Raw genomic sequence first — 13394 nt, forward strand, 5'->3', positions numbered from 1 at the left:
GAATTAAAGCCAAAAAAAAAAGATATTCCAAACTTCAGATTTCTTCCTCATCAATGACAAAACCACTGCTTCTCGAAGCCTGAAGAGCCCACAAGTGGCTCACACACAAAGTTAGCACAGCAGCGCTTACCTTAGATCAAACCTGGGCATTGTACGGCCCCCGGGCCGCATGCGGCCCTTTGATTGACTCTGACCGGCCCGTGTAACGTTAATTGGAAATTACAAAATAAACATATTTTCTTATTTTACCTGATGCATGGACTGAAGCTGCATTGCTTTTATTTTGAAGTTGTTTTTTATTTACGTACATGATGACGCAAAACGTATATTGAGGCATGGGCGTGATTTGATCGTTGTCACTAGCAAGTCACAAGACGACTTTAGCCCTCAGAAATGTCTGCTCATGCTAAAAAAAGAAAGGTAGATGCCGAATGCAGGGTTTTCAACAAAAATTGGACTGCTAAGTATTTATTTACTGAAGTGAGAGGTAAAGCCGTGTGTTTAGTGTGCGGGGAGCAGATCGCCGTGTTTAAGGACTACAATTTGAGTCGGCATTACGAGACGAAACACGGGGAGAAATACAAGAACGTGACTGATGCTGAAAGGGCGCGGACATCGGAAGCTTTGCTAGCTAAACTGCAAAAGCAGCAAGGCTTTTTTACCAAGCTTCTTTTTTTATTTTAATTTGCATGTTTAGCGTGTTTTTATGATGCCGTTTTAGTGATTAATTGCCTTTCCCATTGTTTTGTGAAATTCGCTTGAATAAATTACATTTTTTGGAAGGCAACCTCATGTTTTCATTGCTTAATTATAACATATACTCTTACCAGCTTGTCAAAACAATGCTATTTACTGCTTTTTACAAAGAAGTACAGTTAATATTATGCAGAATTGAGATCAGCCTTTTGGCCGGCCCTCCACAATATTTTCTGTTTCTCATGTGGCCCCATGGAAAAAATAATTGCCCACCCCTGCCTTAGATAGTCCCGAGTCTCTCCGTCAAACAGTTCATGAGCAATCCTCATGTTTGTGTCAAAAGTACTGGCTGAAAAAATAGTACACATTTTCAAAATATAATTAAAATATGATCCCCGTGGACCCACACCTACCACCGCGTAGCTTATGTGCTCAGTTTTCCAACGACATGTCATTCAAGTCTGTAGACCAATCAGGGGCAGAGTTATGGCAATGTGCAACCAAGGAGGAGGGACAAATACGCAGCAGAGCACATATGTTTTCAGCGCCTAACAGACCCAGACACCGCGAGAGAGACTCAAACGGTTCTGTTTGGCAGCCACAAGCTCCACAAACAATAATCAAGTCAATAAACATGTTTCAAAGCTTAGATGTCTTTTACTAGTTACATTTCCCCCACTGAGGACATTTAAATGTAGCAGGAGATGTGGGGTTAGGTTGCCTTGCTCTGCAGCCAATCAGAGTGCAGCTCTCACCTTTTAACATGTCAGACATTTAAAGGAACACTGCACTCGGTGAGAAACAAGTGTAAACATCAGAAATAAACTCAGTACATCAGAATAAAACACACCATAACTAAGGGTTTTTACTGTTTGGTGAGGGGTAAATGGCCACTTGGTGAGGGACAGGAGACGAGTTTCTCATAGAAAGTAAAGAAAAACACTAAGACATCGACATTAGGTCTAGACAAGATATATGCACTGTATTTTTGCAGCAAAAGCAATCATTTTCCTTATGGAGAGCTTGGCCATCTGTCCACTGTCTGCTCCAGCTTGAATAACTTCAAATCAGTAGGACGTATCAACTCCAAATTTTACCTGATGAAAGTAGACCCCCTGGAGACACAAGTTTAAAAAGGAAAAAGCAATGGGACTCTCAAACTCTTCAGTTCATAGTCACTAATATTTTTTTTTTTTTTCAAAAATACGACAAGCGCCTACATTTTTTTGTGGTTTTCATAAGCTTTTGACCACTTCATATATATTTCAGGACCTTTAAATTGTTTCTTTTACAAATTTGAAGGGGTTTCTGTAAAAAATAAACCATGATAATGCCTCTAGTTTATTCACTGCCTGAGGAATTGGAATATCGGCTTTACATATCGGCCATCGGCCACTACTGCTGTCTAAAAATCGGCATCAGCATCGGCATCGGCTATCAAAAAACCCATACTGCTTGATCACTACTCCAAACCCGACACTCAGAGATTCTCCAGAGTTCACGTGTGAAAAAGGCATTAGTGGGCTGGACCTTAAAGAATATCCAATATATCCACGTCACCCGGTGTCAGTGTAATGTCTGTTATGAACACATACTCTGATGCTGTAGATCTCAGGGAGCACGATTGGTCACCACAGCCAAAAACAGACATCCATCCATCCATTATCTGTAACCGCTTATCCAATTCAGGGTCACGGTGGGTCCAGAGCTTACCTGGAGTCATTGGGCGCAAGGCGGGAATACACCCTGGAGGGGACGCCAGTCCTTTACAGGGCAGCACACACACTCTCACGGTCACTTTTGAGTCGCCAATCAACCTACCAACGTGTGTTTTTGGACTGTGGGAGGAAACCGGAACATCCGGACAGAACACACCAACTCCTCACAGACAGTCACCCGGAGCGGGAATCGAACCCACAACCTCCAGGTCCCTGGAGGTGTATGACTGCGACACTACCTGCTGCGCCATCGTGCCGCCCCCAAAACAGGCAAGTAAACAAATAAACAAAGTAAACAATACCTGGATACGGTCGGAATAGTTGTCAAGCATCAGAACCCCAAGACTTGTAACTTTTTTAGTTTCCACCATTGTCTTCAGGTCGGCCAGAAGGTTCATGTGTTTGGACATGTCTGTGGCTAGAACCTATGTTATACCAGGGGAAAATGCCATAATTACCAGAATGTTTCAGTGTTGTCTGAGCTTAATGGAGACATATCTGTGTCCTCACCATGTCAATGACGATTTTCCTTAAAGACAGTCTCTGTTTCTTGGTGAGGTTCTGGAGAATGTCACAGTTGTCCTCCTGTAGCAGTTTAAAGCCGACAGCAAGGTGATGATTCTCCAGAACAGATATATCATTGTACATCAGTGCCAGCTCTGAGTCTGAGGAAACAAAGGAACAGCTTTATACATCAAATATCACAAATATCTATGCACTGTCTCTGTATGTGTTCTGTCTAGATAGTATTTCTTGTATTTTGTTGTTTAAAAGGCAGGCACCACCCCTTGTATTTTGGGCTCTAGAATTCAGTGCAAAAAATGCAAAGTGTTGTGCGGTCAGCACTTCTCTGTACAAGTAATTCATTCAGGCCTGGTGTTTCTAGGAAAATGTCATAGAGGTGAAATGAAGTTGACAGCCATTGGAGTTCCCTGTGCATCCTTGTTCCAAAGCCAGAGTGTTCGTGTTCATATTTTGATTGTTCATATTTTTCTCCCATGTTTTCCCATGCATCTGAAAACTGCTGCTCAGTGTTAGGAAGAAGCATCTTCTAGAAGGTCCTTGTGCTTTTTATTCTTAAAAATATTTGAAGAGTCATGCTGTCTTCTTCTGGGAGTATTGATTTAAATGCTCACTGGTATTGATCAGAAACTGATTGGACACTCCTGGGTGGTCTACGTCATGGATTGCACTGGCAAACATAGCAGATAAAATCTCCAATTCTGTGAAAACAGCCTGAAAAATATAATTAATTACACTCAAAGAGTCTGAAAGTACAGAATAAATTACACTGAACACAAAAAGCAGATTAAATGTCACGGATGTGAAATATGGCTAAAGATTTATGTTTTTTATTTAAAAGTGCAGTCATCTATTTTTACACTACAAATTATTGAATTCTTTTGTACATTTATTGTAAATTTTACATTGTTTCTGTAAAGTGTATCTTACATCAAAATGAATCAGTGAAGTTTGATTGATATTTCAAGGTATTTTTAGGATTTTATAATGCCTCAGTTTTTCACAACAGAAAAAGCAAATGTAAATAGTGAAAACAATTAGCCAGTAGAATAAATCACAGTTGACCTGCAGTGTGGGTGTAGACAGGAGGACATTGGTGGACTGAACAACATCAGCTGCATGAATGCTGTTGTGATACGCAACATCAGAGTGATAGTTTTCCTCCAGTGCTGTCAGGAATGTCAGGAATGTGTCAATAGGGATTTTAAAACTCCTCAGCAGATCCCTCTCCTGAAAACACCAACACACTATAAACAAAATTCAAATTACTGTGATCTACAACTTCACCATCACAGCCCTAATAAAGACCACCCACCTGGAAGATGGTGAACATTGTGACCATTAGTGGCCGGTTCTTGGAATATTCAGAAATCTTAAAGATATCCACGCCCCATTTATTAATGTCATCTAACTCCTACTGACAGACATAGAGAGAGAGATGGGGTGAGAGAGACAGAGAGTGAAGCATAGAGGGTAAGAGAGGGATAGAAGGAGGAACAGAGTATGATATCAGATTGACTATTCACTATTTAAGGAACAATGGTATTACTATCATGTATGAAATAAACAATAAACTAAACAATTAAATTCTAAACCTGCAGTCTGTCCATTCTAGCTAGGTAAAGAATATACAAGTATAAATACAGTGCAAACAAAAAAGAACAGGAAAGAAGGAACAATAAAAAAATTATTGACGTTTTTTTTATTTTTTTTCCAAATTATTGTGCAATAAACCCATAAAGGCAGATAAGCTTTTACATAATTTGACAGTTTGGGAAAAGACCTTTCTTAACTGGCATTTGTGACTGGCAGAGGGGAGTACAGGAGAAGTACAATGTCAACACTGGGATAAAATAAATTAAGTTTTCTTGTCATGTTCTTGTCACGCACAGAACACCATGCTTGTGTACATGTTTTTTTGATAGCTCAGATAAAATTTCTTCTTCAAGCATAGTTGTAAAGAGACATGGCACTCTTTGGTTGAATGCCATGTGTGTCCCACATCATTATTTGTCACGTTTTATTTAAAAAACAAGACTACCTCAACATAGATAACGTTAGTTGTAAATAAACACACTTTGCAGGTACTCCAGGTGTTTAAAACTATAAAGGACTGTGAGGAAAGTTTAACTCATGTTTATGTGTGTTTAAAGTTACTCACTCTTGAAGATAAAGCTGTTTGCTTTGGAAAACAATCTCTGTGCTTCTATAAGCTATATGTGTGAAGGTCAGTGCATGCACCGTCCAAATCGGGCAGGTCGTGCAAGTTGGGTAGCAACACGCATAGAGATGCAAGCTTTATTAAATGACAGGAGTAAGTTATTTGTTACTTAATAATATATTAAAATGACTGTAGTATTATCAGCAAAATTGATGATAATGATGGAGGCATTGGAGGCAACACGATAGTATGTGAAGAGAGTGTAGTGCATGGGATTCAGCACACAGCCCTGGGGGTTCCAGTATTGATGGTTCATGGTTTTTATGTTCAGATGCTAATTCTGACTGTCAGAAACTCCAGGCCCTCTTGCAGAGGGCAGTTGGCAGCCAATGTGTGCAGAAATTTGTGGCCAGTTCAAATAGTAAATCAGTGTTCAGTGCCAAGCTATAAGAACACATATATGTACTTAATGCCTGTGTGAGAAGACTGTGTGGATAGCAGTGTTCACACAGGATCCTGTGTTCACAGGATCCAGGACCTGTTCCAACAATACGCAAACTGGAGAGGATGTAGTGTGTCCTGTATATTACTGTGGATATGGATTGTGACTTGTGCCCATAGGGTGGGGGTTAGACAGGAGAAAAAAGAGAGTTCCCCTTTAACATTTTTGGCTGATAAAGGGAACCAAAATGATCAAGGAAATTAGAAAAAGAGCAAAGGCAGACAGAGAAAGAGTTGACTAGAGAGAGAGAGAGAAATAGGGAGAGACCTTGGTTAATAGTTGTTCTTGATCAGTGATGACCCCATGGCAAGGGATGGACAGGTGTGGGTTGTGTTTTGATGTGGGTTTTTTCACTCCACTGATCTGGGACATGGGTCTGCTCTTCTCTTTCTCTTTCTCTCTGGATGCGAGGGACAGGAGCTCCAGGTCATGCTGCTTTTCTACAGAAAACAACAGCACAGTTCAGTCAGACAGAGCTCCTCAGGACCCTTTCCCTATCTCAGAGCTCCTCAGGACACTATCCCTAACCCAGAGCTCCTTATCACCCTAACTCCAACCCAGAGCTTCTCTGGACCATAATCTCACTGCTCCAGTCCCCACTGCGGACTCAACTCAGAGGATCTAGTGATAAATAAATTGGGAGAAACTGGGTAAAAGTGAAAAACATAAGTATATCAGACAAAATACCCAGGAAAGTGCTGGAGATGTATTCTGACACCTGGTTCCCTGAACGGCTTGCTTCAGATAACTGGGTCAGCTCCCGACTCAGCAATCTTTTAAACTGTAAAAACAAAAACTCAACATGCTCTAAAAGAGCAAACAAAACACACTCTGCACATTCTTACACTGTAAACAATCCTTTCATGTGCTAATAAACTGTAAAGAAACAATCAGCATTCTCATACCCTAAACGAACACAAACATTTGAATGCTTTAGATGCTCCAAGTGAAGCAAATCCAACCAAATAACATCAAATTAAAAAGCAGAGTTAAAAAAATAATAATGAGCCATAAGCATCCCATCTCCTTCCCGTCAGAGGTTGTTTCTCCTGAGAAGCTTTAGGAAGATTTCCACTAGGTCCTAAGCTCTACCTGAGCTTCATGTGACCATTAGGACCATACACTCTGTGTGAAGTGTGTATACCTTGTTAGATACCATCTGACTGACAGAGTGTCGAGGTTGGAGTGTCTCCAACTGCTCCAAACACCAGTCCAGTTCTTCCAGTGTGTCCAATGCCAGCTGCTGAGCAGGATCCTCTACACAAAGAGCATTACTGGCATCACTCTCTGATCTTTGTCTATTTTATGTGTAATTACTGATCTTCTGGCTAATTCACTGTAATATCTGTGGTATTTACGGCATATTCTGAATTATTTCTTTCCGATTTTGAATATTCTATGTGATTGCTTACTGATTTTTATATTTTTATTTTTTTTTATGTTTCTGATTTTCTGTGTTTTAACAGTTTACTTTCTGTGTGATTTTCTTTGTAATATTCTATAGTGTGGTGTTTGTGTGTGTGATAACATTTAATGAGTTTTGGGAGATTTTGTGTGTGAATGATGTAGATTTTTTTGTCTGTTTGATTTGTTTCCTTCAGATGTAATTTTTGTGCTATTTTCTGTGTGATTTCAGTGTTGTTCTTGGTATGATTTCAGTTAGGTTTTTGTTATTTCTGTATGATTTGTGTGTGAATTTCTTTGTGATTTCTTTCACAGTCTGTGATTCTGTGGGGCTGACTGTGACTGACCTTGGAGAGCTGTATTAATCATGGATGGCTGCCCTGAGGGTCTCCTGCACATAAAAAACAAAGCAAATAATTTAATAAAAAATATATAAAGAAGCAGAGCAGTTTTAGGCAGGTTTATACCCATTCTGTGTCTCCTGCTGTATTTAAGGTGGGTAATATTCAGCAATTAATTTTCTCTCTGTCTCTGTCTGCATTTGAGTTCAGTTCACTCTATTCAGAAACAAAGATGTTTAAGACTTTCTGTACATTAAGGTTTAATTAAGAGATTCTGACTCAGCGCAGAAGCTGAAACAATACCTTTCTGACCTTTTCATCTCTGTTTAATTAACACAGACGGTTGAAAAAATGAGAGACTAATTCATTAATTAAAAGCAGTTTAACAGAACGTAAACGACAGATGGCTAACATCCGGCGGATGTTTTTGGTTAAAGACCATGGGGGTCAAAGCCATCAAAGCATATGAAAGGAGGAAAGCACCAGTTAAGCACCAGAACATGGCACCAGCTAGCCTTAGCGGGCCCAGGCTAATCCCTGCATTGCACGACCTAATGTGATAAGTTAATATGAAAAGCTTTAGCTACCTTAGCTCAGAGTTTAAGGAGTGTAACTGTCGGTAATTGTAGTATAAGTATAATAAATTATATTTATTGAGGTTTTAAACCGTATTAAATGTGTCTTTAAAAATGTTAATTAGATTTTTTATTTAATCCTCAATTTCTATAAAGTTGTTTTATAACAACATCAGGTTGTAAAAAGTGTCAACATTTGACTTGACTTTTTTAATTGTCAATTTTCAAATTACTTAAGAAATTTCTAAAAATATGTATTTTTTTCCCTTTATATTAATTAATTAATTTATGTTTTGTGCTTACTTGCCCTTGAGACCGTCCTGCTGTTGGGTCAGAAGTGCAAAATTATTCCTGACTGTCCTCAGACTCGCCAAAATCTGAAACAAAGCAAAACCATATTTATTATATACATTATGGTTTATTTTTAACTGTGATCTGATCCCAGACCTCAACCAGTGCAACAGTGATATTGAAGTGATATAAAGCATTATATATGTGTGAGTTCTTGAAGTTGATGTGAGGTGCTCTCAGCATGCAAGCGGCCAGTAGAGAACATGCACTGCTGAAAGTATTAACACCGCTCTGATAGAACCGGGTCAGAAAACAAACTGCTGATAAAGTTAACGCTCCTCTGATAGAACTGGGGGGGGGGTGTACTTGTAATGGAAATTTTTATATGTGTCTGTTGAAAGACCCTGTCTGCTTGTTTTGTCTGTATATTCATTTCTAACCATCAACGCAACTCAGAAAAAGTGTATGTCAGGTCAGTTTTGAGGTCAGTGCTTTATCAGACACTAAATATTTTGTCCTACATCTTGTTTATCAGACTGGGATGTCTCTAAGGAAACTAAGCTTGCAGAAACTTAGAGTGATTATCTGTCAGAGTGACCCCTGTCCTACATTGGGCCAGATGGGTTGAAACAGATGGGTTCTGGGTTATGGACAGTTGGAGCCCAGGCCTGATTCTGATGGGTCCTCATGTGGATGGTGAGTTGAGGATTCTCCTGTAATGCTGCAGTGAAACACAAGTGTTATGTTTTCCCGAAAGTGACAACATAAACAATTATCACTGACCTGAGCGAACGGGGTCACTATCATGTCGTCTCCGTTTCTGAAAGAAATCACGAATAAAACATTAATTCAGTCAAAACTATAAACAAATACCCTTCAAAAATATATTCTTAATGAGGTAGAGGGTGTGGTGGGGTGGACTTGGGTGGGTCACTACAATCCAGAAACAGCATTGCTGCTGTTGTGCCACAGGATTTTTGGGACTCACTTCCCCTGAGTGCACTGCCCGACCTGGCCACTAGAGTTCAGGATCACTAGAGTTCTGATAGGGTTGCCATAACAACACATAGCACACCTGTCTCTTGTTACTTGTTCATCAAGAAGCTCTCCTAAACCACAAAACCCCACACTTCAGTGCGTAGTATCGCCAACTTCTAGATGATACTCTCTCAGTTTTAGAGTGCTGTGGTTTTTGAGGTTCTATCTGTTTGACATTTTTGTTGTGACTCTCAACTGTTCTTCTTGTTTTCTTCCCCCTGTTCTTCCCCCTTTTTTTAAAATTTTTAAAATAAATGGCCTTTAAATGGCCTCAGGTCTCATTGAGTCTCCATCGTTACAGAATACTTGTTTGGATCCAGAGGTCTACACAGATATCTGTAAAGACAACTGCTCAAGAATTTTCTATAATTTTTTTGTACTTTGGCAGCTGAAATTGAGCAGGATCAGAAAGTGCTAACTTTGTATCGCTATAAGCTAATTGAAGCCCTGATATCTGAAATGACCTGTAAAGACGATTTACTGTCCCTAGATGAGCTCCTAAAATTCTCCACCCCTTTAGACAACCTCATTTACTTCCACCATAAAACTCCATCGCAAATCACAGTCCCACTCCTTTCTCTTCACCACAAAGTGAATCCATGGAACTGGTTTATTCTGCTGTAAAAAGGGCATTTCATAAGAAATTGCTCAAGTAACTCATTGTGTGAGTACCAAAGACCCCCCTCCCTAAATAAATCTACTGTTCCTACTGTGCACACAGCTCCAGGGACTTGACAGGTTGTGGGTTCCAGTCTCCCTCTGAGTGAGGAGTCTCTGTCTTTGAGGAGTTTGGTGTGTTCGCAAGGGTTTCCTCCCATGGTCCAAAAACACACGTTGGTAGGTGGATTGGCAACTCAAAAGTGTTCATAGGTTTGAGGGAATGTGTGTATCGCCTTGTGAAGGACTGGCGCCCCCTCCAGGGTATGTTTTTGCCTTGCGCTCAGTGATTCCGAATGAATGAATGTTCCTACTGTGTCATTTTTCAAAAGTGCTGTTAATGGATCCCCCGCAATTTTCAGAGCTGCATTTGAGTTATTATTATTAGTATTTTTATTGTCATTGTAGTTGGGGATTGTACTCACTGGTCACCAGCCGTGTTCCTGGTTGTGGTTTTGGGTGGCTGCTCGTACTCTGACTCTGAACGATAAAGGAATGATTCTTTCCTCTGACTGTGGGAGGGGCTGGCCTGCAAGACCACCCCCACCCCTGGACCACCTACAGAGTCTGCAGAACACTGTCCCCCACAAGGAAAAGTTTCTGCATCAAAACTGGGAACACAGAACACAAGAGTTAGAACACCTGATCTAGAACTATACACTACACAGAACAGAGTTAGAAACCTTGATATAAACTCATCACTGAAAAACTAGTTGCACCCCAAAGGAATCAGCCAACAGGAATGTAGCTAGGTGGGTAGAATTGACTTTGCTAGATGTGATTGATACCTGTTTCATACTCAGCCGTGCACAAGATACTAAGCAAAGACGTGGGCGAGGACATGAGTGAAGACATGGGTGATGCCATAGGTGAGGACAAGGACATTAGCGAGGACGGGCTTTATCTCTACCTGACTAACTACAAACCGGATTCCAAAAAAGTTGGGACACTAAACAAATTGTGAATAAAAACTGAATGCAATGATTTGGAGATGGCAAATGTCAATATTTTATTCGTAATAGAACATAGATGACAGATCAAAAGTTTAATCTGAGTAAATGTAACATTTTAAAGGAAAAATATGTTGATTCAAAATTTCACAGTGTCAACAAATCCCAAAAAAGTTGGGACAAGTAGCAATAAGTGGCTGGAAAAGGAAATTGAGCATATAACGAACAGCTGGAAGACCAAGACCAAGAGTCTCTCTGAAGCCAAGATGGTAAGAGGATCACCAATTCCACCATTGTTGCGCAGGAAGTGCAGCAATACCAGAAAGTTGTTACACAGCATAAAATAGCAAAGACTTTTAAGTTATCATCATCAACCGTGCATAACATCATCAAAAGATTCAGAGAATCTGGAACAATTGCTGTGCGTAAGGGTCAAGGCCATAAAACTCTACTGGATGCTCGTGATCTCCGGGCCCTTAAACGTCACTGCACCTCAAACAGGAATGCCACTGTCAAGGAAATAACAGAATAGGCTCAGGAATACTTTCAGAAAGCATTGTCAGTGAACACAATTCACCGTGCCATCCGCCGTTGCCAGCTGAAACTCTACAGTGCAAAGAGGAAGCCATTTCTAAGCAAGCTCCACAAGCTCAGACGTTTGCACTGGGCCAGGGGTCTTTTAAAATGGAGTGTGGCAAAATGGAAGACTGTTCTGTGGTCATATGAGTCACGATTTGAAGTCCTTTATGGAACACTGGGACGTCATGTCATCCAGACCAGAAAGGATGAGGATAACCCAAGTTGTTATCAAGGCTCCATACAGAAGCCTGCATCACTGATGGTATGGGGTTGCATGAGTGCTTGTGGCGTGGGCAGCTTGCATGTCTGGAAAGGCACCATTAATGCAGAGAACTATGTTCAGGTTCTAGAACAACATATGTTCCCATTTAGACATCATCTCTTTCAGGGAAGACCCTGCATTTTCCAACAAGATAATGCCAGACCACATTCTACAGCAATCACAACATCATGGCTACGTAGGAGAAGGATCCGGGTACTGAAATGGCCAGCCTGCAGTCCAGATCTTTCACCTATAGAGAACATTTGTCACATCATAAAGAGGAAGGTGCGACAAAGAAGGCCCAAAACGATTGAACAGTTGGAGGCCTGTATTAGACATGAATGGGAGAGCATTCCTATTTCTAAACTTGAGAAAACTGGTCTCCTCTGTCCCCATACGTCTGTTGAGTGTTGTAAGAAGAAGGGGGGGGGGATGCCACACAGTGGTTAAAAAATGGCCTTGTCCCAACTTTTTTGGGATTTGTTGCCATTAAATTTTGAAACAACATATTTTTCCCTTAAAATGATACATTCTCTCAGTTTGAACTTTTGATTTGTGATTTGTGTTCTATTCTGAATAAAATATTAGATGTTGACACCTCCACATCATTGCATTCAGTTTTTATTCACAATTTGTTTAGTGTCCCAACTTTTTTGGAATCCGGTTTGTATAAAAATTTATCCGGGTGCATGTGTTTCCATTCTGACACGTGCTGTTGTGTTGGGAACAGACTTTGTGACACCATAGGGCTCTGGGAAGCAGGATGCTCTAATTACTGTATTGCAGGCCATAACAGTCGTGGGATGTTACTGTAGCATGCTGTTGATGGCAGTGGATAGAATATGACACACCAGTGACAGGAAAGATCTGGGAAACCTACACAAACCAACGGATTGTCCGTTAAGAACGAAGTGACCCAACAGACATGACAGAGGACATTCAGTGAGCACTGATGCCCTCCATGAGTCGTCCCCTTAGTGCAGCACCATTGGCAGACAGCTGCAACAACACAGGACTACATGCATTCAGCCTGCTACAACGACTGCCCTTAACACACTGTACAACACACATTGCACACAACACAAGCTGCACACAATTCAACACACAATTAACTCTGTCCCCCTTATGTAGCCTTTATTGTATATTATACACATCTAAGCATAGTCTGTTAATTTACTGCTATTACTATAGAAGTTTTTTCTAGTTGTTCTTCTTGTTAGTTTTTTATTACTGTTAGGTATTCTGTTAATATTCTCTTTAGTTTAATCTTAATTATTATGATATATTTTTAACTCTTCAGTTCTCTTAGACACTGCTACAGCCTCCACTATACCAAGATACAGAGAGAAAGTTGTGGAGGAAAACAGTTAAAGCATTGATCCTGAAAATGTGGAGCAGCTGGTTTTCTGACATAAAAAAAAATCGACTTTCCATGAGAGAGAGAGAGAGAGAGAGAAAGAGAGACAACATCTACAGATTGACCGCTACGGTTTTGTTCCACAATGTCCCAATATTTTTGGTGTTGGATGCTGACACTCTCCTGCAGTGATTTTCTGACCTCAGCAAAGAAACTCACAGGGTGAGGCCAATGTTTTAGATCCAAACCTACTTTAACTATCAATAATTCAGTACCCCCACCTACAACAGCATATACAAGTAGGATCCACAACACTGTAACAACTTGAACTGAACTTTAGC

At 40.3% G+C, this 13394-nt stretch overlaps 1 protein-coding gene across 4 annotated transcripts in view; it reads right to left on the reverse strand.

Annotated features, from left to right (window-relative positions):
- Nucleotides 1-13394, reverse strand: part of LOC136702831 (3',5'-cyclic-AMP phosphodiesterase 4D-like) — a 59892-nt gene that overhangs the window by 11908 nt on the left and 34590 nt on the right. The window contains exons 4-14 of one of the 4 annotated variants that reach the window (XM_066677979.1): nucleotides 10331-10516; nucleotides 8994-9030; nucleotides 8236-8296; nucleotides 6744-6886; nucleotides 6287-6380; nucleotides 5867-6039; nucleotides 4252-4350; nucleotides 4002-4166; nucleotides 3551-3650; nucleotides 2925-3079; nucleotides 2717-2839 (exon numbers count right to left, since the gene is read on the reverse strand). In XM_066677979.1, coding sequence (XP_066534076.1) covers nucleotides 2717-2839; nucleotides 2925-3079; nucleotides 3551-3650; nucleotides 4002-4166; nucleotides 4252-4350; nucleotides 5867-6039; nucleotides 6287-6380; nucleotides 6744-6886; nucleotides 8236-8296; nucleotides 8994-9030; nucleotides 10331-10516 — 1336 coding nt within the window. Of the gene's footprint in view, nucleotides 1-2716; nucleotides 2840-2924; nucleotides 3080-3550; nucleotides 3651-4001; nucleotides 4167-4251; nucleotides 4351-5866; nucleotides 6040-6286; nucleotides 6381-6743; nucleotides 6898-7316; nucleotides 7395-8222; nucleotides 8297-8993; nucleotides 9031-10330; nucleotides 10517-13394 lie in introns of those variants that run through there. The other 3 variants (XM_066678004.1, XM_066677995.1, XM_066677987.1) reach the window with 3 other exon arrangements.

The sequence above is a fragment of the Hoplias malabaricus genome, chromosome 1 (genome assembly GCF_029633855.1).
Source record: "Hoplias malabaricus isolate fHopMal1 chromosome 1, fHopMal1.hap1, whole genome shotgun sequence".
In the NCBI taxonomy this organism is placed as follows: domain Eukaryota; kingdom Metazoa; phylum Chordata; class Actinopteri; order Characiformes; family Erythrinidae; genus Hoplias; species Hoplias malabaricus.